Source organism: Ostrinia furnacalis, unplaced genomic scaffold (assembly GCF_004193835.3).
Source record: "Ostrinia furnacalis isolate ACB-3 unplaced genomic scaffold, ASM419383v2 OfSCF1068, whole genome shotgun sequence".
Taxonomy (NCBI): domain Eukaryota; kingdom Metazoa; phylum Arthropoda; class Insecta; order Lepidoptera; family Crambidae; genus Ostrinia; species Ostrinia furnacalis.
Window position 1 is genome coordinate 33,073 of NW_021131307.1, and position 26,836 is coordinate 59,908.

A 26,836-nucleotide genomic window follows, 5' to 3' on the forward strand; every position below is an offset into this window, starting at 1 on the left:
GTGATAGAGCAATCACCGGCCCCGTCAATATTTGTGCGCCATTGTAATTACAGCTCCTCAGACGCCTCGCAGACACCCGTAATACGTGTATACAGCCTGTGCCTACAGCAAACACGGTGTCGATGACTGCTAGTCATATGTAACTATAAAAGGGATGTTAAACAAAGCCGTATCAAGTTCAAGATATAGCCTAATATCATAATAGTTACGTAGGCTGGGTTGCATCATCTTACATTAACTTAAAAATCGTAAAAAATCTGTCAAACTCCATACAAAAAACAACGTTTATCGTCAAAGTTACGGTCAAAGTTAGGTGATGCAACTCAGCCTAAGTAACATTGCAAGTAACTAAGTATCCATATCACTCAACATACAAAATCTTTATCAGTAATGTACGAGTAGGTACTATAAAGGCCCTTTTAAGGGCACTTCGCGTCCCTTGATTTAAGTGTCACTTGCAGAAAATAAGTTGAGTCGATAGTTTTTCAGTAGGTAAGTAAATAGCTACAATGCATTATAGCATCTGACGCAAATGGATAAGCTGCTGGGTAGACTGAATGCCTTCCGCACTTGGGTTGACCATGATAAGCCATCTTTAATTCTCGCTATCGGGATTACTTACCTAAGTATACAGCCAATCTGAAAAGTGATGCGTCTAAATTATGATGATATTATTGTCATTAATATTCGTTTTCACATGCCTTATTATGTCAGATCATTGTCTAAAGTATAGCCTGAAGTTATAATTCGGCACCCATCGTCAGCAGTGCGGTCGAGGGCCAGCGGGGACAAGCGACGCAATTTGCCGTACCTCATGTAAGCACCTTGTCAAGCAATATCGGGACTCGATCTCGAGGGGAATCGCGGTCGGGCTTAAACGATGATGAGTTTGATTTAAGTCAAAAGTCAAAAAAGTCAAAAGTCAAAATTTTCTTTATTTGTTTAGACTAATAAATAGTTCTTACAAATCGTCATTTTGCTCTTAAGGAGCCTCTACATGTCTCATAATCTTTTTACCCTACCAGCGCTTCGAGACCAACATTTGGCAAGTGCTGAGAAGAAGCGCCGCAACAAACTCAGTCACCACTGTCTGCCGGTTAATATAAATAAATAGAAATAGTAGTAGTAGGTACATTCGATTCAGGAGCAGTTCACTGAATTTACCATGCATTCTTGTATAGTGTATCTTATAAGAATGGGTATACAAAATTGCGTGGTTTATTAAACAAGGTAGTGACGTGCTAATATCTAGACTTACAGATAACACACTTAAATACTAGTAGAAATGACTCGCATACATAAATTGGAATAACTAAGATACTGACACTAAAGCCTTGAACTTAGGTTGAAAAACAGAAATAGCTGAATTTGTCATTTTAAATCAGAACTTCAGAAGTACCTAATTCAACTCTCCATATTACCTAACCTAAACAAGTTATCCAAGAATCTTTCCCTTAACCTAAATGCAATTTAACTATGAAAGTGGCCAGTAAGGTTGGGAATCTTATCCTTGTGCTCCTTATCCTTGGTCACAGCGCTATATAAAAAGTAGAGCATACGTTCGCAGCGTAGATCTGTCGAAGTCAGCATTCAAAGAAAACTAAATCCAGGTAATCTATATTGAAATCCACGTGAGCGGCAATATACCGGCTGCTTTGTACCGGGGTTCTGTTGGTGACACCCACTTTAACCAATGCTGCGGGCCGAATGTCGTACACATTTCAGCATCGACAAGTTTTACTAAAAGAAAACGATTTCTTGAAGACTAATGCTGATTTTTCAGCAACAGTGAACCGACATTATCTGCCTTTGGTCATTTGCAAAGACAGCTATAAGTAGAATAAATAATAGCACCAACTCTAATACAAGGTAGGTAAGGAAACCTTGATTATTCAGACGTGTGAATGCAAGCAGGAGCGTTCCCAACACGCATCTGCTGCGGCTCATCCGGTAACTGTTTTCGCAGCCGCTTAATCGGCAGTTAGTGTTGTGAAAGACACTTAGCTAGGACACGAAGGCTGCATTACTGGACTGTCTGCGTCCGGTCAAGCGCAATTTGCGGGAAGGGAGAGATGCAACGAGCATTAATTCGACCAGCATTCGGTATTGCCAGATTTGGGCTGCACAACTCTGATAGGTACCTCTAGTGTACCTATGTAGAACCAACCTTCCTCTTTTGCATCCTATCTGAAATGTTAATGAAAAGAAATCTTCGCTAAAATGGCGCATATCAATTTTGAAAGTCCACAGTCATCGTGCAATCCGCTCTACTGCAGACCAGTAAAATATCGTCTTGTAATAATCATCGTTTCAATCGAAATGCCGAATGGCATTTCTATTGGTCGAACAGGCGTGCGTTTTGTCGTCGCGGCTGAAAGGCGGGCGGCGTTGAAAAGGCGCACCTATCGCAGCGCAGTCGCCGGCTGAATGCCGCCGGCACAAAGCCGCCGGAATATTGCCGCTCCTACGATTTTCACTGAACACTAGATTCAATAGAAGCCGAATTTGGACGTATGAGAACACTACGTGCCGATGAGGTTGACGCAGAGCTGACTAAGATTCGAATGATTTTATGAAACGCCACTTTGAACTGCAAAGATTGTACAACTTAATTTATAAAAAAAAATAACGAAAAACATTAGGTAGGTATATAAGTATTATACTCGCTAAGTTTTTTTTGCGCTTTTATACTTTGGGAGCGCCTTTGGCGCCAAGCAAACACAACAAAACAAGTCGAAATAAGTAGTTCAATAAACTTTTTTTGCTTTTTAAAATCAAAAAATTTGACAACAGTCAACTTGACAGTGATATTCTCAAATTCCTCAAATTAACTTGAAATTATCGTAAAATTAAAAACGCAAATGATTTGAAAATCCGTCCATTAATATTTTAGGTTTTTTACAAAATTAGCAATAGCAATGTACGCTGCTCACAAGAAGTGCGACGACCGGTGCTACAGGCCGGTTGGCAAGCGGCTAGCTCTGTTCGGGGCCAAAGACGAATACGAGTGCTACGCCGAGAGCTACGTCAAGTGCTTCTGGGGCATGTGTGACCAGCACAAGAGCATCGAGACCTTCGCCAACAAGGGAGACTGTAAAGGTAAATAAGTATAAGTATTGCGACGACCGGTACTACAGGCAGGCTGTCTCCATTAGGGGCCTAGTACGATTACTACGCCGAGAGCTACGTCAAGTGCTTCTGGGGTCTGTGTGACCACCACAAGAGCATCGAGACTTTTGCGAACAAGGGCGACTGTAAAGGTAAATAAGATAATAGGTATTGGGGCCGACCGATGCTTCAGCCCAGTTGGCAAGTGGTCGACTCTGTTCGGGGCCAAGGACGAGTAGGTACATACGAGTGCTACGCCGAAAGTTACGTCAAGTGCTTCTGGGGTCTGTGTGACCACCACAAGAGCATGGAGACTTTCGCCAACAAGGGTGACTGTAAAGGTAAGTGCGGTCTCACAAGAAATTGTGAAGGCAGAGTTGGCACTAAAAACCAAAAAATACATTTTATAACTCACATGAAAATACCCTTTACATCTTTGAAAGAAAGAATGAAAAAATGTTTACTTATAACATACCTACCTATTTTACGCCATCTATGCCAGATAAGGAGAACTGCAAGGTTGGCAGTGGCACACATACTTGGAACTTCTATTTCGGTTTTCTTCCAAAAAGTACATAGGTGTCGCTAAAGCTGAAGGGGCATTATCGAAATTAGTTTTTTGTAAAATGTGTTTTGAAATGTTTGGATTAGGGTTGGATTTATCAATTCTTGATTAATGGTTATAATAATACAACTACTTTCAATCCTTCCTAAGTAAAATTTGAATTTTATCTCTTAGAGACAGATCATTTTATTCTAAGTTTTATCTACTTTTTGCGATATAAAAATAATTGATTGGTAACAAAACAATAAACAAAACATTTATTCAAAAAATTCTTATGTTCAATCAAATGAAATCGCATTTTGGTGAAAAATTTTGCTTAATAATATAAATTTTAAGATTATTTTTCGTATAAACAATAAATTAAAAATACTTTTGTGTTGTTCCAGTGGTAACTCAACAACCGGTTCGCCAGAACATCCCGTTCCGAGCTCCCGGCGTCATCCAAAGCATCCTGGTGACAAACTGACGTCAGCACACACCAACCATGGTCATATAAAATTATAGGCCCATGCATACATTATGATAAAAAAATTACAACCATCCCACATTATCACTTGTCAATAAACACTGGATCTGCTAAATTAGTTTGATTTTCATTCAAAACCTGTCGTACATTCATGTTTATCCTCGATTCTCTGACATAATCTCTGTATTTACTCCATATCTTATCATCGGTGTTACAATTTAGACTTGATATTAAATTTTTAGGGCTTTTGATATACTTGAATGTTGGCATTTCATTGTCAATAAGAACTTTACTATCATAATCCCAAGGGCTAGATTTGGCTGGCAGGATTTTGGGGACAGCATGGTAGCAGACCCTGGCTTGCTGAGACATAATCAGTATGTCCCCACTCTGGACTAATATTGCTGAAGGAACTGTAGATTTTTCTTGACCACCTAAAAGGAATATTGCTGACTGGCCAAAGCTGAAATTACATAATATAATTCATAATCATAAATGTTTAATATGGAATGGATGAAAAAGTTGCATTGCAGTATTTAATTTTTATATATTAGGTCAATGAGCTATGTTTTATGTGGCATTTAGAATTATTAAAGCTCTTTTTGTGATTATGTATTATTAGCATTTACAACAAACCTAAAAGAAAACAAGGGTGCTTGCAAGTTAACTTCAGAGTGGTCAGTATGGGCAGACAATGTAGACTTCATGTGATAATAGTTGACGATGGCTGCCTCAGCCTTGTAACCCGAATACTCAAGGTAGCTGGCTACAACGTCTGACAGCTCTGCAAGGTCCTCCGGAAAAGTTGTTCTGTTATTATCGCTATACACCTGGAAATAAAAAAACATGTATGTTGAATTTTAAAGAGCCATAAATAAATGCAAACTATTGGAGCTCTAAAACGGCTCTAAAAGAAAAAAAGGCTGTTGTTGTTGTTAGATATTAAATAATTAAATATCCAATGCATGCATAAAACAACATTGTCAACATTTTTAAAATATTGTTTCCTTATTGATATATTGATTTTTCTTACTTTTGTATCCCAGTTGTGGTGATATCCCAATGTCGTCCATCGTAGCTTCTTCAGCAGTTGCCGATTACATGTGCCATCAATATAGCATTCTCTCCACCAGTCGTCGATCACAACCTCAATATCAATATTGGTTATATTGGGCTTCCTTGGATACTCCTCCAAGCATTTTCTAATCCAATACCTTTGGCCAATGCCTGTGAATGGATTTCTTATCAAAAATAGTCCTGGGTGACCTGGAAAACTATAAAGTTGCCAACTTTGGAAGTTCTTTAGGCCTAGAAACTCTGTTCTGTTATCTGATAGGCTATTTCCTATTAGTGGAACAACCTAAAAATAAATAATATACAATCAATTATTTAGTGCCATGTTTAAAATTGTACAAATTTAAAATAGAATACACACCTTTTCCACATGATTTTTATCTTCTACTGATAAAACATTTTCCATGGAAGGTTTAGGTTTATTCGACTTATAATACTTGAAAATTTTCATAAAATTATCGTCGTTTTCATTTTGGTCCATTTTGTAAACTTTTTACATTATATTCTGTTACTTAAACTGGAAGAAAACACAATATTAAGACAATAAATTAAAATTGAAACTATGATGAAAAAACTCAAATCCTTTCTTAATTCTTATAACCTAAAATCAAGAGATGAAGAGAATCAAGATGTCAAAAATCAAAACAACAACAAACAGTGAGAAATATTCAAAAATAATCTTTATTTGTATCGACCTAAGAACTTAAATTCAACAACGAATTATTGTCACGAACAAACACTGGAGGAGGGCGCCACTAAAGGAAGCACCGTTTTGTTTATTTATCGAGATGTCAAAATTGTTTGCGAAAAACGGCCCCGCCCAGAATTTACAAAAATACTAAACTAAGCACTTCTTCAATCAGACACGAATGAAACTACAGTTTGCCTTGTTTTTATGCAGAAAACTTTTATCAGTATGCAAAGATGCACAACAAAACCGTTTAAAAGCTGTCGGCTGTCAGCTGTGACAGCCTGCTGTCAATCAAAATCAGCTGTTTCTTCAACAAATTCTGGCTAAACTGGCTTCCGAATTTTGTGCGAATTTCTTCTCCGCATTTCAATTTCAATTCAAGCCAAGCACATATTTAAAACTATATCTTTCTTATTAGCTTTCTTTGTAATATCTAATTTATTCGAGTGACTAAACCAGACTATAACCTAAAACCGTTCGAAAGTTTACGTTTTTATTCCCAGTATGAGCACTAACGAAATATCCCCTGTAGATTTTACAAAGGTAAATGTATGGTTTATTTCTCCTTTCGTATAATATGCTTCAGACTTCTATAAAAAATATTTTGAAAACAAATTGCCATCATAATAACACATTCTCAGGATCTGGAAGTGGAGGACGGGAAGACCAAGCTTCGGAAATGGTTGAACATGAACTTTCGGATCGAGATGACAGACGGCCGGGTCCTCATTGGAGTGTTCCTGTGCACAGACAGAGATGCGAATGTTATTTTAGGTAAGGCTAATGAGGAATCTAATCCTCAGTCCTGTGTGTATAACTTATTCCTAATGACTATGATAAGTGTAAATTAAAATGGTTACCTACAACAGAAACAACAATGATCGTAGATTACCTTGAGCCTACAATTAAGATGTAAAAAAAAATTAAGAAGGAAGTGCCCTTGCACTTTGCTTAGCTTGTCTTGTTTTTATACCTAGCCAATAATGACGTCACTTTTACTAAAGTGCCATTACTAAAATACTATATGTGTTGCAATTACCCTTTCATTAGTACACACTATCCAACTAATTTTGATATTTCCAGGCGCCTGCTCCGAGTACTTAAAGGGCAACGAGGGCGAGGCCGAAGAACCGCGCGTGCTAGGCCTAGTCATGGTGCCAGGCCGCCACATCGTGTCCATCCAGATCGACGACACCGCTCCCCCGCAGAAGTACTACTACGACGAGTGATCCGAGGCACAGTGTATGGTGGAGAATGTGACGGGTATTGTGTTGGAGCTGTGAATTGTTTACGTTGTTGTTTGGCATTTGAAATTGGGATATTTATGGTCTGGATAATTCCAAAGGCAATGGGAATATAATTTCCTCCCATATCCCATCTACACACTGGCAGGACACACAACATCAGTATCAGACCACTAAACAGTTTGATCTGATTTTAGTTATTCTTGACATAAAGATCTTGTTTTCCTTGGCCTTGCTTATCAAAAGTTGACTATTTCAAGAATACATTTCCCTATTTGTATGTATGAAGCCTGACGCTCTCTGTAAAATTATCACTGATAGTAGTAAGTTCATGATAAAATAATTTTAAAATACCTTCAGTTTTTTATGCCAAACAACAATTTATTATGTGTCTGAAGAAAAGATCCACTGATGTGTGTGCAAAAGACAATCATTTCATGAGTTTTTTGGTATATTTTTGTAAATAGTTATTTAAGGTATTATTTAAATCTACAATAAAATGATGTGAATTAAATATAAATAATCTTTATTTAAAAGTAACCTTCACTTCAGCTTTTGCAATTGTTGCCTTACAACTTGTAGTTCAAAATAAATATTTTTGGAATCATTTGCGAATGGATTGTACTCATCGATTACATTTGATTTTGCATAACTTGCTACAACTTCTGACAATTCTTCATGAATGGTATTAATTCCAGTTTCTGGGTTGTCTAAAATTTCTTGCAAGAAGCTTTTTTCTAAGATTTTCATCCAACATACATAAGGATGGAGCAAGTTGTTATCTTTTTTAATATTTGAGTAAAACTTGATGTTCAGCATCCTCACATCTTCATCTTCATCTTGCAGCAGCACATAAGCGCATTTTATAGATGTTATCCTCACTGAGTCTGGTATATTGGAAAAAGCCTTTGCTACTTCATTATTGGCCAGGGAGGCTATGTACCTCATATCAACATCTGAAGTGTCAGGATCACAGAGAGAGAATATAATAATCGCTAAACGAATTAAGTGATTTTCAGGAAGTTTGCCGCACAAACTTGACAGGAATGGTAGAATATATCTTGTTCTGTAGGAAACACCTGAAGTTTCCAAATAATTAAAAATGCTTACTGTATCTATGGCATCACCTAAATCTACTCCTGTTGATATAAAGTAGAAAATTTTCCAAATCACACAGCTTTTAAACTTATTTGGGAATGCCTCAAGTATTTTGCCGATTTCCAAAAGTATTTGTCTTGGTATGTCATTATTTGTTTCCATTTTAATTAAAATAAACTCACAATAGTTCTCATAGTCACTCTCTTGCAAGAGTATTTTTAAAACATCTGGAATGTCTTCCCATGGACATACTTCAATGTGTCTTTTTATTTTGCTGTTTGCCCAGTGGAATACTCCTGGGGAATATCTATTCCTTTTAGCTTCCTCTACAACATCTTTCACTTCACCTTTGATATATTCATGACTCCACAGCTCATCAAATTCTCGTTTACTCACATAAGAATGGTTTTCTTTATCCAATATTTTCTTAAACTTATCTTTCAATTGATTAAACTTAGCTGAGTTAAGGTTCGATGAGTATTTCATGTAATTTCCAACCAGAAGCAGGCTTCCATGAAGAAAATTTTCAGTAACATTTTCTTGTTTCATAACAATATCGTGTATACTTTCAAACTGGAATATATTGAAAATGCTTTTGGCAGTCAGTCTCCTCACGGTATAAATAGGGCTGCCCAGTAATGCCATTAATGGTAGGAGCAGTTCTTTTTCATCACTTGTATCAGATTGGAAGTTGTATCTTCTAGCAAGGTTGGCGAGGACGTTTAGGATTGGCATGAGGTTGGAATGTGACTGGACCTGATTGGTAGCGTCTATGGTGGTAAGGCAGAGTACCATACGACGCCATAACTGAGGCGAGTGGGTGCGAAATTCGTCGCAGGCGACGGTAGCAACCGTCTCGTCGTCAGATCCCGAGGCTTTCTTCTGCCCAATGAGCTTTGGGATCAGGGCACCGTATAACTGGAGGGCTGCGTTTCTGAAAGCATTTAAGTACAAATTAATCTATGTCAAAATAATAGCTAAATTAAAAAATAAAAACGTAGTTTTGCTCTTGCCAAGGCGAATTTAGAAGCTAAACACCTAGCGTATTAGTAGTTGCGAGGGGTGTTAAAATGTATTCTGATTATTATGCTTGCGACCTACAATAAAATGAAGGCATTGCGAAGTCTATAAAAAAGTACACATTTTTATAGACACGTGACCACGTCACATAATACGTCACTCAGAGGGGGATGAGGGGGGCTTCAAGCCATAGATAAGTAAGCTCTTGTCTTTATGTGAATATACATTTTTGTTCTGAAGTATGCAATAAGAGTAAGCGCACACCGTTGATTTTTCATCGGCCGATAGTTTAGTCGGGCAGTTGATCAGTATGGGCATGTATGGGAGTGCGCACACTACGCCGATTCGATTTGGCCGATTCTTCATACAAATTAAAATTGGGCACAACTATCGGCCAACTAAAAATCAACGGTGTGCGCCTACTCCAAATGTTGAAAGCGCAAAGGTAAATCTCACCTTATCTGCCAATGCGTGCTGGTCAAGTTATCAAAAGCCACCGCAGCCAGCTCAGCGGCATAGAACATGGTGTCTGACGCCAGTCCGCTGTCCATTACTACGCGCGTCAGGAAATGGATATAGATGGCTTCGGGAACGTCCTTGCAGCCGTCGTCGCCTGCCGGGGACTGTATCTCGTGGCACACTTGGAGGAGGGTGCCCATGAAGTGGTGGAAAAGAGGCTGCAAAAGACATAAAAATCAGTAATATTGTGTTATTAGGTCTTGGCCAGTGCTCCTTCCCAAGTTATTGGTATCTGTTTTAGTCAAAATTATCAGAATGTTGTTTTTTCAGCAGAGTTTTCATCTGTGTTTTTACATGGTAAAAACTAAATAGAACATCATTATTGTGTATGAAACAACGACTAATTACGTATGTCGCACCTACTGGGTAAGTATAGGTACGCTCTGTGAGCTTAGTGTAAGGCCCAGAACAGGCGGTGAAACGCAACTGCAACGATACTGCAAGTTTCTAATGATTCTTATGAATGAAACTGAAAGTTTCAAACTGGTCGCGTCATGTGTGGTCTCTCAACGGACGCTGTGGCAGAAACTTAGATGCAACTTAAAAGTAACTAGCAGTTGCAGTTTCGTTGCAATTGCGTTTCACCGTCTGTTCTGGGCCTGAGTTTACATCAACCGTTCTCACTATTGAGCGTGTAAAAAATGACATTAAATGTAGACGGATTGTGTAGCGCCCCTAGCGAAAACTTTCAAGAACTATAATTTTCATAGGTTTTTTTTAACGCGCTTACTAGTGAAGACGTTTAAACTCACACTAAGCCCTCTGCTCACGTTCAAAGAAAACGGTAATCTCGTATCAGAGTATGCTAGATTCTTTTTATGAGTATGATGGTCAGGACCGTTTTCATACCTTCCCCTTCTTCATATCGCTGGACACGATCCTGTGCACCATTATAGACAGGCCGGCGCCTCGTCGCGTCACCGAAGCCATGGCGGCGGATGATATCAGCTCGGTCAGCTTGCACTTCAGCAGCGAGAGAGGAAGCAAGGACAGGGCTGAGTCTTCGGGGAGGGACGTCAGATTTTGAATGGCTCGACCTGAAATTTTGTTTATATGACGTCAAAAATCAAAATCAAAATGAGGGCTATCGTATTTATACTTAACAGTTGGCACCCCTGGCGATTGACAGGACCATACTCTACAGTGGCGCCATCTTGATGAGTGCAAATGCGATAGTCCTCCTACCACTTTAGCGATCACAAATTGGCGCCACTGTCTTCGCTACTAGCAAGTGACAGGACCTTACTCTACAGTGGCGCTAACTGGTGAGCGCTAAAACGATAGCCCTCATTATCTTTAGTTTCTTGTAGACTATACAGTATACATGTCTCATCGTCAACACACAAATGTCAATGTTCTTTCAAGTGGGTGGAGTGTTTGTAGCTACTTTAAATAATTAAAACACCGTAAGCTCGGTTCCTCAGTTCGCAAAGCATCACATTGCATGGCTGACGTCAGTGGCATGTTTATTGCTATCGCTCTACATATTTCGTACTCTCAGATGACATACGCGACCGACTTCAGAGTAGAAGGAAATTACGCCTATAGTCAGGAAATCTGATCATCATCAGAGAAACTGTGCAGCAGGTGCGGTTTTCTTCTCCAGTCAATGAAGCTCATGATATCGTGCCCTGAGTGCCCGAGCAACTGCACGCAGGATTTAATGAATGCTGCTGACAACGCCACTCTTGTAGCGGAGTTTTGGGTTAACACTGTAGGTTTGTTGTCGACACGATGAGAAGAAGATCTGATAAACTTTATATTTTTGTAGACTAAGGTTGTAATTCATCGCAAAGGTAGCAGGGAAGCGCTGGATGCAGGCTGCTACCAATCGATCAACGTGGAAAGCATTAGGGGAGGCCTATGTTCAGCAGTGGACGTCCTATGGCTGAAATGATGATGATGAAGGTTGTAATTAGCTTACCAAGAGCAGCGCCGGCGGCTTCAATGGCCCCCTTGTGTCGCGACGTCTCCAGCACGTGCGTGATTATCGTGAGGCAGCGCCCGCACGCCGCCGCGTCTTCGTTACGGAACAATTGCGTCAGGTATGACGCCAAGTCGCAGGACGCCTGAAACATCAGAGGTTTCTTAGACATGCATTAATTACAGGCAGAATATTTTTTTTCGAGATCGAATTTGGATCGAATCAGAAATGAGGAGATCCGTAAACGAACTAAAGTCGCTGACATAGCCCGACGGATTAGCAAGCTGAAGTGGCAATGGGCAGGGCACATAGTACGCAGAACTGACGGCCGATGGGGCAGCAAGGTTCTGGAATGGAGGCCGCGTACCGGAAAACGCAGCGTGAGACGTCCACCTACAAGGTGGACCGACGACATCGTAAAGGTAGCAGGGAAGCGCTGTACGCAAGCCGCTACCAAACGAACAACATGGAAAGCATTGGGGGAGGCCTATGTTCAGCAATGGACGTCCTATGGCTGAAATGATGATGATGATGAGAATATTTTTTAGTCCATGTATTTATAGTTACTTACCTTAACATTCAGCCATAAGCAATTCAAAACAATCTGCTGAAGTCCTGTAATCTTTGCGAGATCATTCTCATCCTGCGGGTTATACCCCGACGAAGCTATGATACTCTTCACCATGTCACTCATCTTGGAGAAGTCTGAGCTGGTGGCTGGCTCCTGCTCCCACGCAAACTGGTTGGATATATCCTCCAAAATATTCAGTAATTGAGGAATCAACTCCCTCAAATTTTTGACCTCATATGAATTCTGTTTAGCAACTTTGAGCACTTCAAGCAAAATGCTCAGATAGGCATGAAGCTGTTTGCCATCTTCAATTGACTTCACTATATCTCTCTTCAGTTCATACTCTTTATTTAACACATCAAAAGCAAAGACAAAGACATCCTCCACACTCTTGAAAACAGTGTCTGTGTAATTTTCTTTCAATAGAAGACTTGTGATTAGTCTAAATATACTCTGACCACAACATATCTGATAGAAAAACTTGCTTTTAATACAATCTTGAGCATCTTTTATCAAGCAATCCAGTGAATCAGGTGTGATTTGTTGAGAATAATGATTGAGCAAAAGTTGTACAGTAATCTCTCTGATATCTTCCGCTGGGTCTTTCAAAAGGCTAAACAGTTTCACAAGATTTATTTCTTGGAACAATAGGAAGCAATCGTGTTGCTTTAGGAATTTAGTCATCTCCACTCCAGAATTTATTATCTCCTTTTGCCTCTTCTTTGGTGTTTCATTCAGAGAACTCAAAAGTATACCACACAGTTTTATAGTAGCAACCTTTCTTTGATAATTCCCATCTAAATTCAAGGATTCTATTATAAATTCTTGCAAACTTTTGTAAAAATTCATAAGATCTTTTGCTTCAAACTTTTGATGATTTTTAGTATGATTATAATATGAAGCATGCAAATATGTGAGAAAACACTTGATCTGCCGTAACATACTGATTCTCAAAACGGTGCAATCAGAGTTCACATTATTAGACAAGTAGTTTAGGATGAGATTGAACTCAGTGGAAGAAGGTAGAGCCTTCCCTTGTTTTACACAAACAATTTCAAATTGCAACATTCTAGTGTAAGGATTACAATGTTCTGTTCCTGCTAAAATCATCTTTTCAACAATACCATACTCATTTGTATCCCATGTTTTTGCCAAAAGTCCTAGTTTGTTTGCTTGTTTCAAAATGCAAAGACCGCTGTATAACTTTGACTCTGATTCTTCAAAATTTTGCAGCTCACCAATAAGGATAAACGGCAAATCTGGAAATTTCTTGAAAGTGCCCAAACACCAATAATTACAGAAGTTATCAATTGATTTGTTATGCTCTCCATTTAGAACATAAATAATTCTGTCTTTAAATAGAGTACACCATTCTTCTTCGGTATTGAGGTTTTTTATAATTGCATAGTACATGTCCGCCCCAGCCGATACCAGGCCTGGCTTGGACAGGCTGTAGATGAGGCCATCAATCCAATTATTCTCTAGTACAAAATTCACAAGTTTCTCCTTACTTTGTTCTATTATTTCTGAGAGCATTAAAAACTTAGCTTTATTCCAATAAAAGTTATTAATTTCTTTCAAAATCATTTTGCTAAAGTTCTCATTTAATGACACAAGAATTTGAAATATAGACTTGTTTAGATCTCTTACGCCAGTTATAGGGTTTTCCCAGTTATGGTTTACTAAATTGAGAAGTCTGATGAAATTGCTATGACTGAAAACAATTTCTTGTAATTCTGTTCCGCAGACTTTTTTCAGTGAACTAATTGTCTTAAAAACAATAAATGTGTACCTGGAATACTCATAAGCCATTGCTATTAATAAATCCATGCTTGATTTCAGAGTGCCAGCCAGTTCTATAATATCCTTAATGGTATTGGTTACAAATGTAGACTGCAAGAGGCCATACATTAGAGAAACTACTTGCAATATCTTTCTATTTTTCTTTTCATGTGAGACAATGAATGAGCTTAATTCCTTTGAAGTATCTTCATTATTTGTAACTCTTAACTCTAACTCTTGAGTAATCAATGCTGAAACTTTATTTAAATAATTTTCCTTTTCATTTGTTATTTCTAAAATAGTATAAAAGCATGTAGCACACAGCAGTTGATCGTCTAGTTTTGGCAGATTTGTTTCTATATGTGCCCACAAAAGTTGTAATAGCTCCGACCACTTTGCTGCATTTTGTGATGATCTATGTGTCCTCACTTTTAAAAGAAGCTCCTGAAATTATAATTATGAAATCAATAACCACAAAAGAAACAATCAAAACAAATAAACTTGGCATAAAATAAATTATTAAAATACTAAAAATACCTGTATAGATTCCAACCGTAGCTCATTTGAAGGTATCTTTATTTTTTCTGTAATATCATCCATGATTGGAAATTATCTGAAAAGACATTTATTTCTTGCTTTAGGAATAATTTTTCATAATCTAAGCAAAATGATACAATGTAACTCAAATTAATTTACCTAAGTTAAAGTTGTATAGTTTATTATAACCCCCAATACCAGCCTACTCCACAGGGATAGAATAAATAAAAACCAATTTCAAATTGTAATAATTTACTACATAAACTATATTTACATTTAAATTAAATAAAGTCAGATAACACTGCAGGTGTTAATTTATTTATTTATTGTGACTCTTTTATGGGTTCATAGCCTTCTTTCTGCATTTTCTCTTTGAACACATTGTAGTCTCGTTTTCTATCAAAATGCGAGACCCACTGAGTGGGGCAAGAGTTCTCGAATATCCGCCTAAGCTCCGAGCAGACTTTCGGCTTTAGAGAACTGTCTTTGATGTTCTCGTTATCTAGGCACTCCCAGTAGCGATCCCTCGCGTCCCAACACATTTTTCTCTGCTCTTTATTTGGGAACGACATTGCAATCACTAATTACCTAAAACGAATGAAAATGTTTTAGACTCGGAAAAACCTAACCCTCTTCAATAAGTTAACCAAATTGAAATACTTACGTATACTTCCAAGAAGTGATTAATAGAAAGTTAAAAAATGTGCACCAGTGCAACGTAAATTGATCAGTCTTTTGGATAGATCAATTTATTTTATCAGATAAAGTTAATTTTCTCAAATCTCTTCAAAATAACCTGAAAACACCGTCTCATCTGTGCCTGAAAACTCGGCTATCGAGTGAAGAGAAAACGTCAAATGGAGGAAATGTCAGTGTCAGCTGCCACAAAAAATTGTCCAACTTGGAACTAAGTAGTTCGAGCCATAAAAACTATATGGTTTTCAAAAAAGCTTATCAAGATTCGTAAAAGAAGCTCTATAATAAGCTATGTTTGTTTTTATTATAAATTATTTAGAACCCAATAATGTTATTTTCCTTTCTTCTTGTATTGTATCGTTCGTGCAGTAGATTGTATCAAATATTATGGTTATGGTCACTTCCGTTTAAACTTTGGATCCGTCTTACATTGCTCAATCGGACCGGCGGTTTAGATATTTTCTCTTAAAGGTAAGGTAAAGATCAAAGAAAATGAAATAACAATTAGGTCTGGCATAGTGCAATAAATAAGTAGAATCTATTTCACGGCCATGGTCCCACGGGCGTGCGTGTACAGTTTATACGTTTTCCGTACGCACTGCACTGCATGTCACGAGTCCGAATAGGTAGGTACTGTCGAGGATAGTAGATAAGATAATATTGTAGTTTACTTACAACTTGATTGATATGTAGTTTTAAAGCACACTTCCGAAGAATTAATTTCCGAGTTTAATACTTACCTACTTACTTAATTAATATAATGTAGTCAATGAAAGTGCATAACAAACAAACCGCTTGTAGGTTTTTTACGACTAAACCGTGGCTTAGTTTTTATGCGTTGCGTTACACATTTCTGAATGTTATTAAACAAGAATTTACTGGTTATTGTCTCACTATTTTCATTTCCTGCAGTTTCCTGGAAGTGAAAATTACCTACACGTGGCAATGTTTACTTAACGTTCATGAATTATTTCATGTTATACTTTCAAGCCTACAGTTGTTAGTAGATCAAACTCTTTTATGTCGAATAGTAAGCATACATTTATTAAATGCAGTCTAACATTCATAAACGTGTTACATTTAATATAAAACATAAAATTAGTCCATAAAAATAATAGTTAATTCCTTAATTAAACACAATTAAAAATTAACAGTGGCATTTTTACAATTAGTATTTCTATCATCTAGGTGTTTATCGTGTCTATCGATCTCTGACGACTCTGTATTTGTGGATTTTGATGATGACGGGTTCGTTTGGGGGTTTCTTTGGGGCTGTTCGATTTTTGTTGGGTCTCCGGCGGTATGTGTAGCCCCCATTGGGGTTGGGGCGAGCGTAGAGGATCGTGGGCGGGGCGCTCTCCTCTGGTTCTTCTGGGGGGTTGGTGTACATGAGGTAGCTCATGGATGAGGCGTATGAGTATGGGTTGACGAAGCCGTTTGGTTGGCCGTATCGGGGCACGTACTGCTGGGGCAAGTACTGCTGCGGCAGGGCATACGTAGGCCTGTTGATGCTCTGCTGCGGTTGAGGATAAGCAGGCCTGTTGACGCTTTGTTGAGGTAGAGCATAAGTAGGCCTGTTGACACTTTGCTGCGGTTGGGCGTAATTGGGCCTGTTGACGCTTTGGGCGCGTTCCTGGTCGGGGTTCTGGGCGGGCGTGAGGACGTGCAGAACGGGAATGGGCGCGTGAAGCGGGATGGCTGCGTAGGCCAGGGGCTGGTAGCCCCTCGAGTACTCCGAGGCGTACACTCCGTGGCCGCTCCGTCGTTGGAGCGCGTCGGGCAGCGGCTCACTGCTGGCACACGCGCACAGCGAGAGCAACAGTATTGGTATCTGAAATGAGATAATAATAGATTTGAAAAAAAATCCCATGTGAGTAGCCAATACGCGAAAGCTATAGTTTCCGGTTCCGAATAAAAAACCAACCACGTATTAGTTAAGCCAGCAGCTACTTTATTTTATACATAGACCACGTAACAAACATAATATTTAAACTACACAGAAAACACCCAGGCTAATAAAAACAGATGTGTTTGTGCTCACAAAAAGTATATATTGTGCGGGGATCGAACCCGCGGCATTTACGGTAGTCCGGTACGCAAACCACTAGGCCAGGCGTCGACTTTTCCTGCTTACGATTGCGTGTGATTTTAAAATGTTCGCATCAATATCTTCTTGATCACTTAATTATAACTGCGCACGTTCGTAATCATAATCACTTCTTTTCACTTTCTGCACCACACTTAGGAAAAACACAGACAACAAAACTGTATCTTGGTAGTATCTTTGATCAGCGTTCGAAGGGTTAAGGGTAAAGAAAATCCCCAAGTGTGTTAAACACAAAACTATTTTGGCCACTCTAGTCTCTAGAAAACAAAGTTTATAAAGAAAGAAAATACCTTTCTGAAAGTGCTATTGAAACGGATGTAGAAATTTTTCTCTAGGTGTGTCTGGAAAATTTTGTGAGTCGTCCAATGATGTGTTTGTGGCTCACTCTCATGCCAGCATCATAGAGTCAATTAGCACGATAGGTACCAAATGAATTGTGGTGGCCTAAAAAAGGAAGCAAAGGTGCAAGTGTATGATGGTAGTCAGATAAGCGATAACATTGAAGCTTACCCTTGAGTCCATGTCGGTGACCGTCCCGCAGAGCGGCGCGTGCGTTACTGGCGGGCTGCGCGTGCGCCCAGCCCTGCAACCGCCGGCTTTCAGGGGTAGGAACTGTACAGAGCTGATTCTTTTTACAGGATTATTCAATACTGATCAATACACTTCCCCCTGACTGCGAGTGGTGCATGCTGCGTGCCATTTGCCATGCAAAGACGTTTTATTAATTTTCCTTGATTCATTTACTCCTGTCGTACTTACAATGTCCGTGATTTGTTATGCAAACTCTTCTACATACATTCGTATGGGATGTAAAAAAGAAGCTTCTGGCATTGTTTTGTAGTTCCAGCTAATACCTCACCCTGTAATAAGTCATGGGCCCATGTAGAAATATGTTTCGTTTCCAGACATTTTCATTCTGATAACAGTTAGCATTTTAATTGACTCTACATAATCCACTCCATTTTCGGCACATAATTATCTTGAATCAATTGATGGATAAATTATTGGGACAAACCAGTATCTCAACTTGATAACCAGCATGTTATTACATTGGACTTCAATATCCATATAGGAAATCATCATACTCGTACATAATTTGTTTTCTTTTAAAAGCTGCTTAATTTTATCACCATGCTAGCTGAAAAACTTGTCCTCCTTCGCTCGATTAACAACTCCATAAATGTGCTTGCAACTTCATAAAAATTAATTCGGTGACAGTGTTGCGCTTCCTTCCGCGTGGCCCACGCACTACCTGCCCCAGTTGGAAGACACGCTCCAGTGGTGTCGGCGATTGTAGACACGGCAATTAACTTGTCTTCGCGGTTATACATGCCCTTCGTGGAGTAATGTTATGAATGTTTGGTTAGGCTAATGAGAAATTGGGTTGCATGCTGCGATGGTCGAGAGGATTCGCGGTTGTTTAATTTGAAATCGAAAGCTGGGTGTAGAGTCTTTGAAATCCACCGGCGATATCACATCATCATCACTCAGCTATCAGCATTATTTAGATGAAGATGCTACAGTTAAGAGGTTTGAGCTACTCGACACAACAGCACACGCTGGTTTGGCTTAGTAGTCGATTCGCACGAATGTGCGAAACGTCCCCACTGGATTTACTACATAATTTCCGCTATCGGAAAATAGTAGGTACGTACGTCACATTTTTACGTATTGTGTAGGAACCTTCTTAGGTACTATCGTTTTAACTCATAAACAGAAGGCAAACTTACAAACAAATCATGTGTTCTTATTATTGATTATAGAATTAGATGGTAGTTACCCCGATTATGCCACTACAAGTAATCTTCTAGCATACATAAGTGGTTTCACCGGCTCTATTAGATAATTTGCTTTTCAGTCATAACATTCCTTTCCATACTTGAAAGAAAATTCGAGAAATATCGAAGAAGTATAGTAAATGAAGCATTTCGTCTAACATTACAGAAAGTAATTGCACGTAAAAGCCATCAAGGATTCATAGCGACCATGCCGAATGGCTTTGCGAAATCCATGTAGAATAATTTACTCAGTTCATTCGATATCAGTGTCGCAAATGATCTTGTGTCCTCATTTTGTAATGTATCTCATTTATAAGCATGATTGGATTTCCGAAATTTATGTAAAATTAGAAATTATTATAAAATAGGTAAATTCTAACCATCTATGACTAAGGATAGCACTAATTGAGTGACGATCACACAATGTATCTATGTCACGAACAGTTAGAAAATGAGTTAGTCTACTTAAAAGTTTTGCATATTTTATTGTTCTTAATTAACTATTAATTAGAAAAGAAGTATATCTTTTCTTTCAGTAGGTAACTGTAAACTTAATGTAAAAATATTCAATGAATTTTACTGTTACATAATTTTATTTTATTCTTTGACTTACGCATTCTAAGGCCTAAGGCTGAGTGTCAAAAGCTTCTATTTAAGTATTTGTTAATGGTTTTCCTTGTGTTTTGTGTAGAAAAGCATTATTTTCGCAGTCCAGTTTTCCATTTCCACCTTGTCGCCATATAGTGAGCGGAGCAGTTGCGCAAGCGTCGACTACGCGAGGCTTGAACTTGGGCCACAAACACGGTTCCACTGCCGTAAGCGACATTGACCTTCTTGCGGAGAAATGATGCGCTAACTGGCTTCCTGGTTTGTAGCGTCTGTGCTGGACCGTTTTTATTAAAGAAATTCTATCATTTTTTTTTCAGTTTTACAGAAATAAAGTCATTTTCAATATTTTGTTTAAATAATCTTCTACTAATGTTCATTAACTATGTAAAATGCGTATTTTATAGTAGAAAATTTCATGAGGCCTGGGAACTTTAATTCCTTTAAGAAAAACTTAAAAAAAAGCTTTGACCTTATAATTGTGTTTCCTGATTAAATTTTAAGAAAATATAAAATGTTAACTCCATAACGTTTCTGGGAGCACACCTTTGTATTGCATAATCAATGGGTGTTTATAGGGAAGCTTAACATTCTCCATGAGTTCACTAGGGTCAGCCATGAGGCGCATACATTATAAATGTCGTAAGTGAAGTAAATAGGGTTTTCTACTCCCCAAGTTGATTGTAAACGGCTCTATTCTATATCTTTATGAAATACACGAAGCTAACTTAGAAGAACGATGTCAAGTAGGTTTACAATATGTCTCTTTCATTTATAACATATTTTATATCAAGAGTAGGATTGTGCTAAGTTGAAACATTTTAGAAAATTTACCTCTTAGAACAGCAGCTTGAAACTAATAAGGAAGCCGTAGGCAAAACAGGTATAAATGTAATCGAGCATAGCATTACCGTTGAAAACGAAAGCATAACAATGTTTGTAATCTGATATATGAGTTTCGGTTAATAATTCAATTATAGCGTATAATTACTTTCGAATAAATCCATCAAGTCCTGAAAAAGTAATCAGAAACTATCAAAGTGTAAACTGCGAATTTCGTACCCAATGCTTCCTGCTGTTGTAGAATTATGTATGTAATAATGGGAATTTAAAAGAGTGTTAAGTGTTATGAGTACCTACCTGTACCTCTAGTACGAAAAACTTTCGAGTTCGTTTCGTTTGCGTATTCAAAGTGTCAGCGCCCCCTAGGGCGGCTATAATATAGGGGGCGCTGTTTAATTTTTCATACAAAATTTTTCGATGACACTTTGAATACGCAAACGAAACGAACTCGAAAGTTTTTCGTACTTGAGGTACTGATCTACATGCGTATGGTAACATGGAGAGTATTCAATAACATCATTTGTGAGAGACTGAATATGTGTTGTAAGTTGTATACGGTCTGTGACAGCTATTGCCATCCTAACACTTAGCTTTACCTAAAATATTAGGCACTTCAAAGTCTTTTTCCTAGACCTCAAATGCATATCTGCCAGCCTCGGCGTAAAATCAGTTGAATGATAAAATTATTAAAAAGATATTGAACAACGTAGAAAGCTATACAGATAATAAATAAACACTTATCTAACCCATGATAGCCTAGATTTGATCTAAGGATAAAGTGCAAGTGCACGAAAGGGCACAATAAGAAACAGCTTTAATCTTTTCTTGCATTTGACTGAGTAGCAAGTCACGTATGACGATTGACGATCATTACGCTACTTCAAATAGGTAGGAATTACGATGTCATTTTATTACATCCCTATCTCATAGTTTATTACCGCAATTACGTTTCGCAAGGCATAATGTGAAACCTAGGTGAGTTAAATGACACAAGCTTTAGATTAAATTAAGTTTATTGCTACAATTTGGTTGTGAGGTTACCACCAGCCGGAGGACGCGTAGGAGTAGTGCGGCTCCGCGATGATCTTGGAGTACTTCACCACTTGAGGGACGGACACAACCTTGGGGACTGATACAACCTTCTTCACTTCAACGACCTGTAACAAAAGAAACATTTTGCATGATTTGTTTTCCTTTATCAATTGTAAATATTTCAACGAGTTTAGTAAAGATTACTAGCACTTTATAGAACTGAACCGTCATACCCGTGATATTGACAGGGGGCGCCACCGCTAATACCGGACGGCTGGTTCTGATTTTTGCCACGTTGGACAACCTTAAAATAATAATTACCGGAGGGCGCTGATATACTGAGTTTAATTTTAGATTTTTGCTACTTGACGTTTCAGAATCGTGGGACTTTACTGAAACTTTACAAGCACTTGAAGTGATGGTGCAGTGTTGTTTAATTTCAAAACTTCTAATGTAAAATAATATTGCCTTTTATTTTAAATTAATATTCGACTAAGTATAAACACACATTTATTCAGAAAAGAAAACAAAATTGCCTATGAAACTTCGCTCGCTCGTAGCACGGCTCGTAGTTCGTAAAGATTTTATGGAATTCCAAATTTAAAAAAATATAACCAAACTCATTAGAAGAATTCAACACGAATCACAAAGTAAATACTGCGTGGACAGGAACGCAGAAAATGACATTAAACTTTTGACAGTTAGTGACAAATAAAGTTATTGTGGGTAGTTTCACATGAAAATTTTCTTTGATTTTTCGGCGGTACTGCTACTATTTAGTGCGCCGCGGCCATGAAACGACACGGACGGGTTTCATGTGTTATAAAATTTAGTGATATTGTGGGAATAAGTTGTGATTCCTTGTGACTCTTGCTGAATTGTTGGTGTTCGTATCGACAGAGTGTGAGCTGTGGAGTGACGCTGTTCTGCTGCATCTCCAGAATAAAGGTAAGAGAAAATATATTTTTGTAATTTATCGACTGCCTCTTTTACATTGCGGCCATTTTTATCATTATGTTGTTGTGTTGAGCTTTCGGCATTAAATGAAGGGCTTGCTGTGTATTGCTATTTTTACAAAAGAAAAGTTTCCGATTTTTCTATATTTTAAGGTATCCGGAGGAAATTTCGAAAAATATTTTCGTACAATGGGGAAGCGGATCGTATGTTGTCGTAAAAAAATAGTTGTGATAAGTAGGTACTTTTGATTACATTATTTGTAACAAGATACTGAATGAAGGGAATCTCGTGCCATTGCAGCAGAAGTACTCGTATTTAGTGGGCCAAATGCCAATAAAGATATCAATTGAGAACCTGTTTCTCCAGCGTTAGGTAACAATTCTAATAGGATATTTGTAAAGCCCATCATTACCCTAGGTTTCTAGGCAACTGTATGTAATTAGAACCACAGGATAACGTACCTAGTTTTAAAGGTGGAGTTACGAATATCTTAAAACCGATGTTTTATTACATTTTTAATGTAGGTAGTTGGCAGATCAGATCGTCGGTGTATTATTAATTAATTTATTGTTTCTACCTTTCTTGATTTAGTCGATAAAAAGAAACTTGAAAAGAGAAATGTGGTACCTATATTTTGAATGAATCATACGCCACGATGGAAGCCAATACTTTACTTTGATTCTTGCTTGAAATTTAGTAATGTGAAATCCTTACCTTAGGAACCTCGACGACTTTGTTGACGGAGACAATCTTGGCAGCAGGCGCGTGGTGGTGGATGATAGGCGCGTGGTCGTAGAAGTGGGCGTCGTAGCCGTGGTCGAAGTGGCCGTGGTCGAAGTGGCCGTGCCCGTAGTTGAGCGTCAGGCCGTGGTCGTAGGAGTCGAAGTGGTCGTAGCCTCCGAGCAGGTAGCCGCGCTTGTCGCGCTTGCCTTCGGGCGCTGCGAGCGCTGCGGCGGCGAGGAGGACTACACAAACCTGGGGAGGAATACATGGTTTTAGTAGGAGCGGTTAGGAGGCAATCTATTATCATTGACGAAGATTTCATTAGTGCTTTAAGACATAGGAGGAGCTCGGAATTTGAGAACCAATCAGGGCTTATTAAGCTTTGACGAAAAACTAAAATTTTTAATAACAATTTCTCTTTAGATAATTTCCCAAACAGGCAAAGAAAATAATCAAAGTAGAGAGCTTAATGAACAGTGGATTATACATTTTTTTATGCCATTCGTTAAACTTTTCACAAAAATCAATATCTATTCGTCCTTTTCAACACCACACGATATAGTCCTTTTATAGAATCCTTATTTTATGGGATTTGTGTTGAACTTCGTCTTATTCCACTGAATGGTCACAAACACTTTGAAATCACTATAAAACATGTTGGTTAAGCCCGGTATTGTATTAACTTATTATAGGGACACTTGTACACGTCTTTTTTCTCTTTAGGATACTCACGAAGGCTTTCATGTTGGTGGTTTGTTGATGAGAATACAACTGATGTGCCTCCCTTACGGCGGCTGTGTTTTATACGCGAGCCTTCGCGACCCGAGGCCGACAATATTTTGCAAATACAGCCTCTCTTGCGCAAGTACGTGCTCTTATTATAATTAATTAAACATACGACCATTAGATTATGGTATCGTTTTGAGAACAATATTGGGAAATAAGGTTCAGATGCGTAAATATTTAGGATTCTTGTTAGGCAACAGACGGATGCTTCGAGCTGTGTAGGCTGTATGAGAATTCATAAAATCAAAGCTGACTTTAAAATTTAAATTCTTACATTATTGGATTGGAATTTAGGTTTATTTTGCTATAAAATAAGCTTTAATAATTTTATACCTACTTCAAAAAGATAGGTTAGGAAATCATGAATTCTAAATCTATTATTTTTTACATTGTGATATGGGGTGTAGTGGTACGGCGATATAATAAAAATTGTAGTTGTTTGCTAAGACTTAAGTTTTGGTTTGGTGCATCGACGGCATCCAAATAAACTAGTGCATTATTACCTATATAAGCTTTCCTTAATACTGTTATCAGAATAACAAGTGTCTTCGAGCTTTTCTACCTTTCTGTCGAGATAACAACGTTTTGACCATAAGCTTTTGATTTACAAAAAATACTTATTTAAAAATGGGGTACTGGTACTTTTAAAACGGGAACAATATAATCAGCTTACATCAATTCCTGGACATCGCTCGCTCGATCGTTAGACTGTTTCCAATAGACTTAAATCTATTCTTCGCCTAATTTTGTACTCGTATCCTTACTCACCTAATCTTGTACCCATATCAAATCTTTAAAAGATCTATCTTGTGTCTAGAGAGCTACTCTTATGAATAGTATTTATTTTTATATGAAACTCATTTTCTGAACCCTATCGGTAAGTACCTACATACTTGCATATACCATACGTGAGACAGGGTTGCTAAAAATAAAGCTTGCCTGCGATAATGCAGATGCAAAGATGTAAGTTTCACCTAACATTGTCGTAACGAATAGCCTATGTTCATTCACTTAACTCCATTCATTAAGGGCGACTTTTCCTCCAATCCTTGCATTTAGTAGTCAAGTACACGCATGCGTATGAAATCTCGGACAGTGGTGTAAGCAGCTAAATGACAGACGAACCCAAATTGAGATGCGCATCGCGTCGGAAATCGCCGGTGACGAAAAGAGGCTATATGGTGGACACAATAGTTCTTTTGATTCCACTCATACGTAAAATAAAACATGTGACCTTCGTCCATTTTGATCGATTGAATCGGAATTGATTTCATTTTATTACCCTACGGCGAAGCAAAATGGAGCCCTATGATTTTTAACGCTATGCAGGTGCGTAAATACCTATGTATATGTGCCCTCATACTCATATTCATACTAAATCACATGACACCTCTATAGAAGAGTGTAAACATAACAATCGATTAGAATTTTTATTGGGGAAGTGAAAGTGAGTGAGAGAAAGTGGCTGACTATTTGATAATGGTCTCACCCGAGGGATGCAGATGCCATCTAGTCTAGATGCAGTGGGTTTATCTAGGAGATGATATTTCATTGCTAGCGCCATGGGTTGTAAGAGCTCGGCAACAGGCTGGTAGGGATTCAGGTATTTATTAGTTTCTACAGAAATGTTAAAAAGATTTGAGATTAAAGTACAGTAAAAAATTTAAAAATGAAGCAATAAAGAACATTTTAATTTAATTTTTCTGGTAGAAAAGTCCTTGCAAATAGTCGCTATGAAAATCTTAGGGGCTAAGTTCTGCATTCATCATCATTAAGGTCATTAAATACTGCGATTGATATAAAACCAAAGCGATTATAACATTATCTTTGCATAAAACAACTTCAATTCATTATGGTGCACCAAAATACATCACTGCATTCCTCCAAACTGTTAAAGTTCTAATTTCTTTTTGCCCGCCTCATTGCAACACATAGTCGGACACTTTCATGTTCAAACGCGTAAATTAATGAATGCCCCTGAAAAACGCAGTGTGCGTGCGCGCAGCATTTATGTCACTCATTAATAACGCGGCGCACAGGAAGGCAACTTTTTGCTCGCGGAAGCACCAGGACTTTGGTAGGTACTAGCTACATGCGCGTAGGCATCGTTCGTTTCAGCCGAAAGACGTCCACTTCTGGAAAAAGGCCTCCCCCAAGGATTTTCACAAAGACCAGTCCTGCGCCGCTCGCATCCAGGCACCTCCCGTGACCTTCACCAGAACGTCGGTCCACCCAGTGGGAGCCCTGCCCACGCTACGTCTTCCGGCTCGTGGTCGCCACTCAAGAACTTTCCTGCCCCAGCGGCCATCAGCTCTTCGAGCTATGTGCCCCGCCCACAGCCACTTGATTTTAGCGATTCTGCGCATAGGCATACCTCTTCCATTGTTGCCAGTTTTTCATAAGATAAGAGTTTTAAGCACCAAGATCTGTTAATAGAGATTGTATTATTAAATTTTTCTTATGACAATGACTAGATATGAATCCTTTGGACCCACGGAATCATTCGAATACATATTATCTTCAGACAATCTGATTGATTCAAGCCTATCTTACTTAACTAAAGTTTGTACTTCATGTGACTCTTGGAAAGTCAAGAGAGTTTAAGAGCCATTTTACATTTTCGTGCGAATTTCTAAGATTTTGGAAGCATGAATTACTATCTTAAGCAATCCCAGAGATTATTTAATAACTGCGAAAGATAGGTTGATC

At 38.3% G+C, this 26,836-nt stretch overlaps 6 protein-coding genes across 7 annotated transcripts; 1 reads left to right on the forward strand and 5 right to left on the reverse strand.

Annotated features, from left to right (window-relative positions):
* Nucleotides 1-3,992: 3,992 nt before the first annotated feature.
* AlkB (alpha-ketoglutarate-dependent dioxygenase AlkB) lies at nucleotides 3,993-5,782 on the reverse strand. Its single transcript, XM_028302075.1, has 4 exons — nucleotides 5,575-5,782; nucleotides 5,173-5,499; nucleotides 4,776-4,969; nucleotides 3,993-4,602 (listed from the first exon to the last, which is right to left on the reverse strand). Exons 1-4 carry the CDS (start codon nucleotides 5,692-5,694, stop codon nucleotides 4,224-4,226), a joined length of 1,020 nt encoding a protein of 339 aa, XP_028157876.1. The 5' UTR covers nucleotides 5,695-5,782; the 3' UTR covers nucleotides 3,993-4,223.
* A 380-nt stretch (nucleotides 5,783-6,162) lies between these two features.
* Nucleotides 6,163-7,662, forward strand: Sbat (LSMD1 domain-containing protein Sbat). Its single transcript, XM_028302078.1, has 3 exons — nucleotides 6,163-6,447; nucleotides 6,546-6,678; nucleotides 6,988-7,662. Exons 1-3 carry the CDS (start codon nucleotides 6,409-6,411, stop codon nucleotides 7,131-7,133), a joined length of 318 nt encoding a protein of 105 aa, XP_028157879.1. The 5' UTR covers nucleotides 6,163-6,408; the 3' UTR covers nucleotides 7,134-7,662.
* Nucleotides 7,218-14,885, reverse strand: LOC114351038 (uncharacterized). 2 transcript variants are annotated; one of them, XM_028302077.1, is made up of 7 exons: nucleotides 14,874-14,885; nucleotides 14,600-14,675; nucleotides 12,281-14,506; nucleotides 11,710-11,854; nucleotides 10,635-10,822; nucleotides 9,723-9,943; nucleotides 7,218-9,180 (listed from the first exon to the last, which is right to left on the reverse strand). In XM_028302077.1, the coding sequence occupies exons 2-7, from the start codon at nucleotides 14,660-14,662 to the stop codon at nucleotides 7,692-7,694; spliced, it is 4,332 nt and encodes a 1,443-aa protein (XP_028157878.1). In that variant the 5' UTR covers nucleotides 14,663-14,675; nucleotides 14,874-14,885; the 3' UTR covers nucleotides 7,218-7,691. The 2 variants fall into 2 exon arrangements, with proteins under 2 accessions (XP_028157878.1, XP_028157877.1); XM_028302076.1 differs by lacking the exon at nucleotides 14,874-14,885 and adding an exon at nucleotides 14,759-14,824.
* On the reverse strand, nucleotides 14,874-15,187 carry LOC114351041 (cytochrome c oxidase assembly factor 6 homolog). Its single transcript, XM_028302079.1, has one exon. It carries the CDS (start codon nucleotides 15,169-15,171, stop codon nucleotides 14,923-14,925), a length of 249 nt encoding a protein of 82 aa, XP_028157880.1. The 5' UTR covers nucleotides 15,172-15,187; the 3' UTR covers nucleotides 14,874-14,922.
* Nucleotides 15,188-16,482: 1,295 nt separating this feature from the next.
* Nucleotides 16,483-17,990, reverse strand: LOC114351043 (proline-rich extensin-like protein EPR1). Its single transcript, XM_028302081.1, has 2 exons — nucleotides 17,913-17,990; nucleotides 16,483-17,126 (listed from the first exon to the last, which is right to left on the reverse strand). The coding sequence occupies exons 1-2, from the start codon at nucleotides 17,922-17,924 to the stop codon at nucleotides 16,497-16,499; spliced, it is 642 nt and encodes a 213-aa protein (XP_028157882.1). The 5' UTR covers nucleotides 17,925-17,990; the 3' UTR covers nucleotides 16,483-16,496.
* A 3,634-nt stretch (nucleotides 17,991-21,624) lies between these two features.
* On the reverse strand, nucleotides 21,625-24,174 carry LOC114351042 (uncharacterized). The gene is made up of 3 exons (XM_028302080.1): nucleotides 24,074-24,174; nucleotides 23,333-23,593; nucleotides 21,625-21,786 (listed from the first exon to the last, which is right to left on the reverse strand). The coding sequence occupies exons 1-3, from the start codon at nucleotides 24,083-24,085 to the stop codon at nucleotides 21,667-21,669; spliced, it is 393 nt and encodes a 130-aa protein (XP_028157881.1). The 5' UTR covers nucleotides 24,086-24,174; the 3' UTR covers nucleotides 21,625-21,666.
* Nucleotides 24,175-26,836: the final 2,662 nt, after the last annotated feature.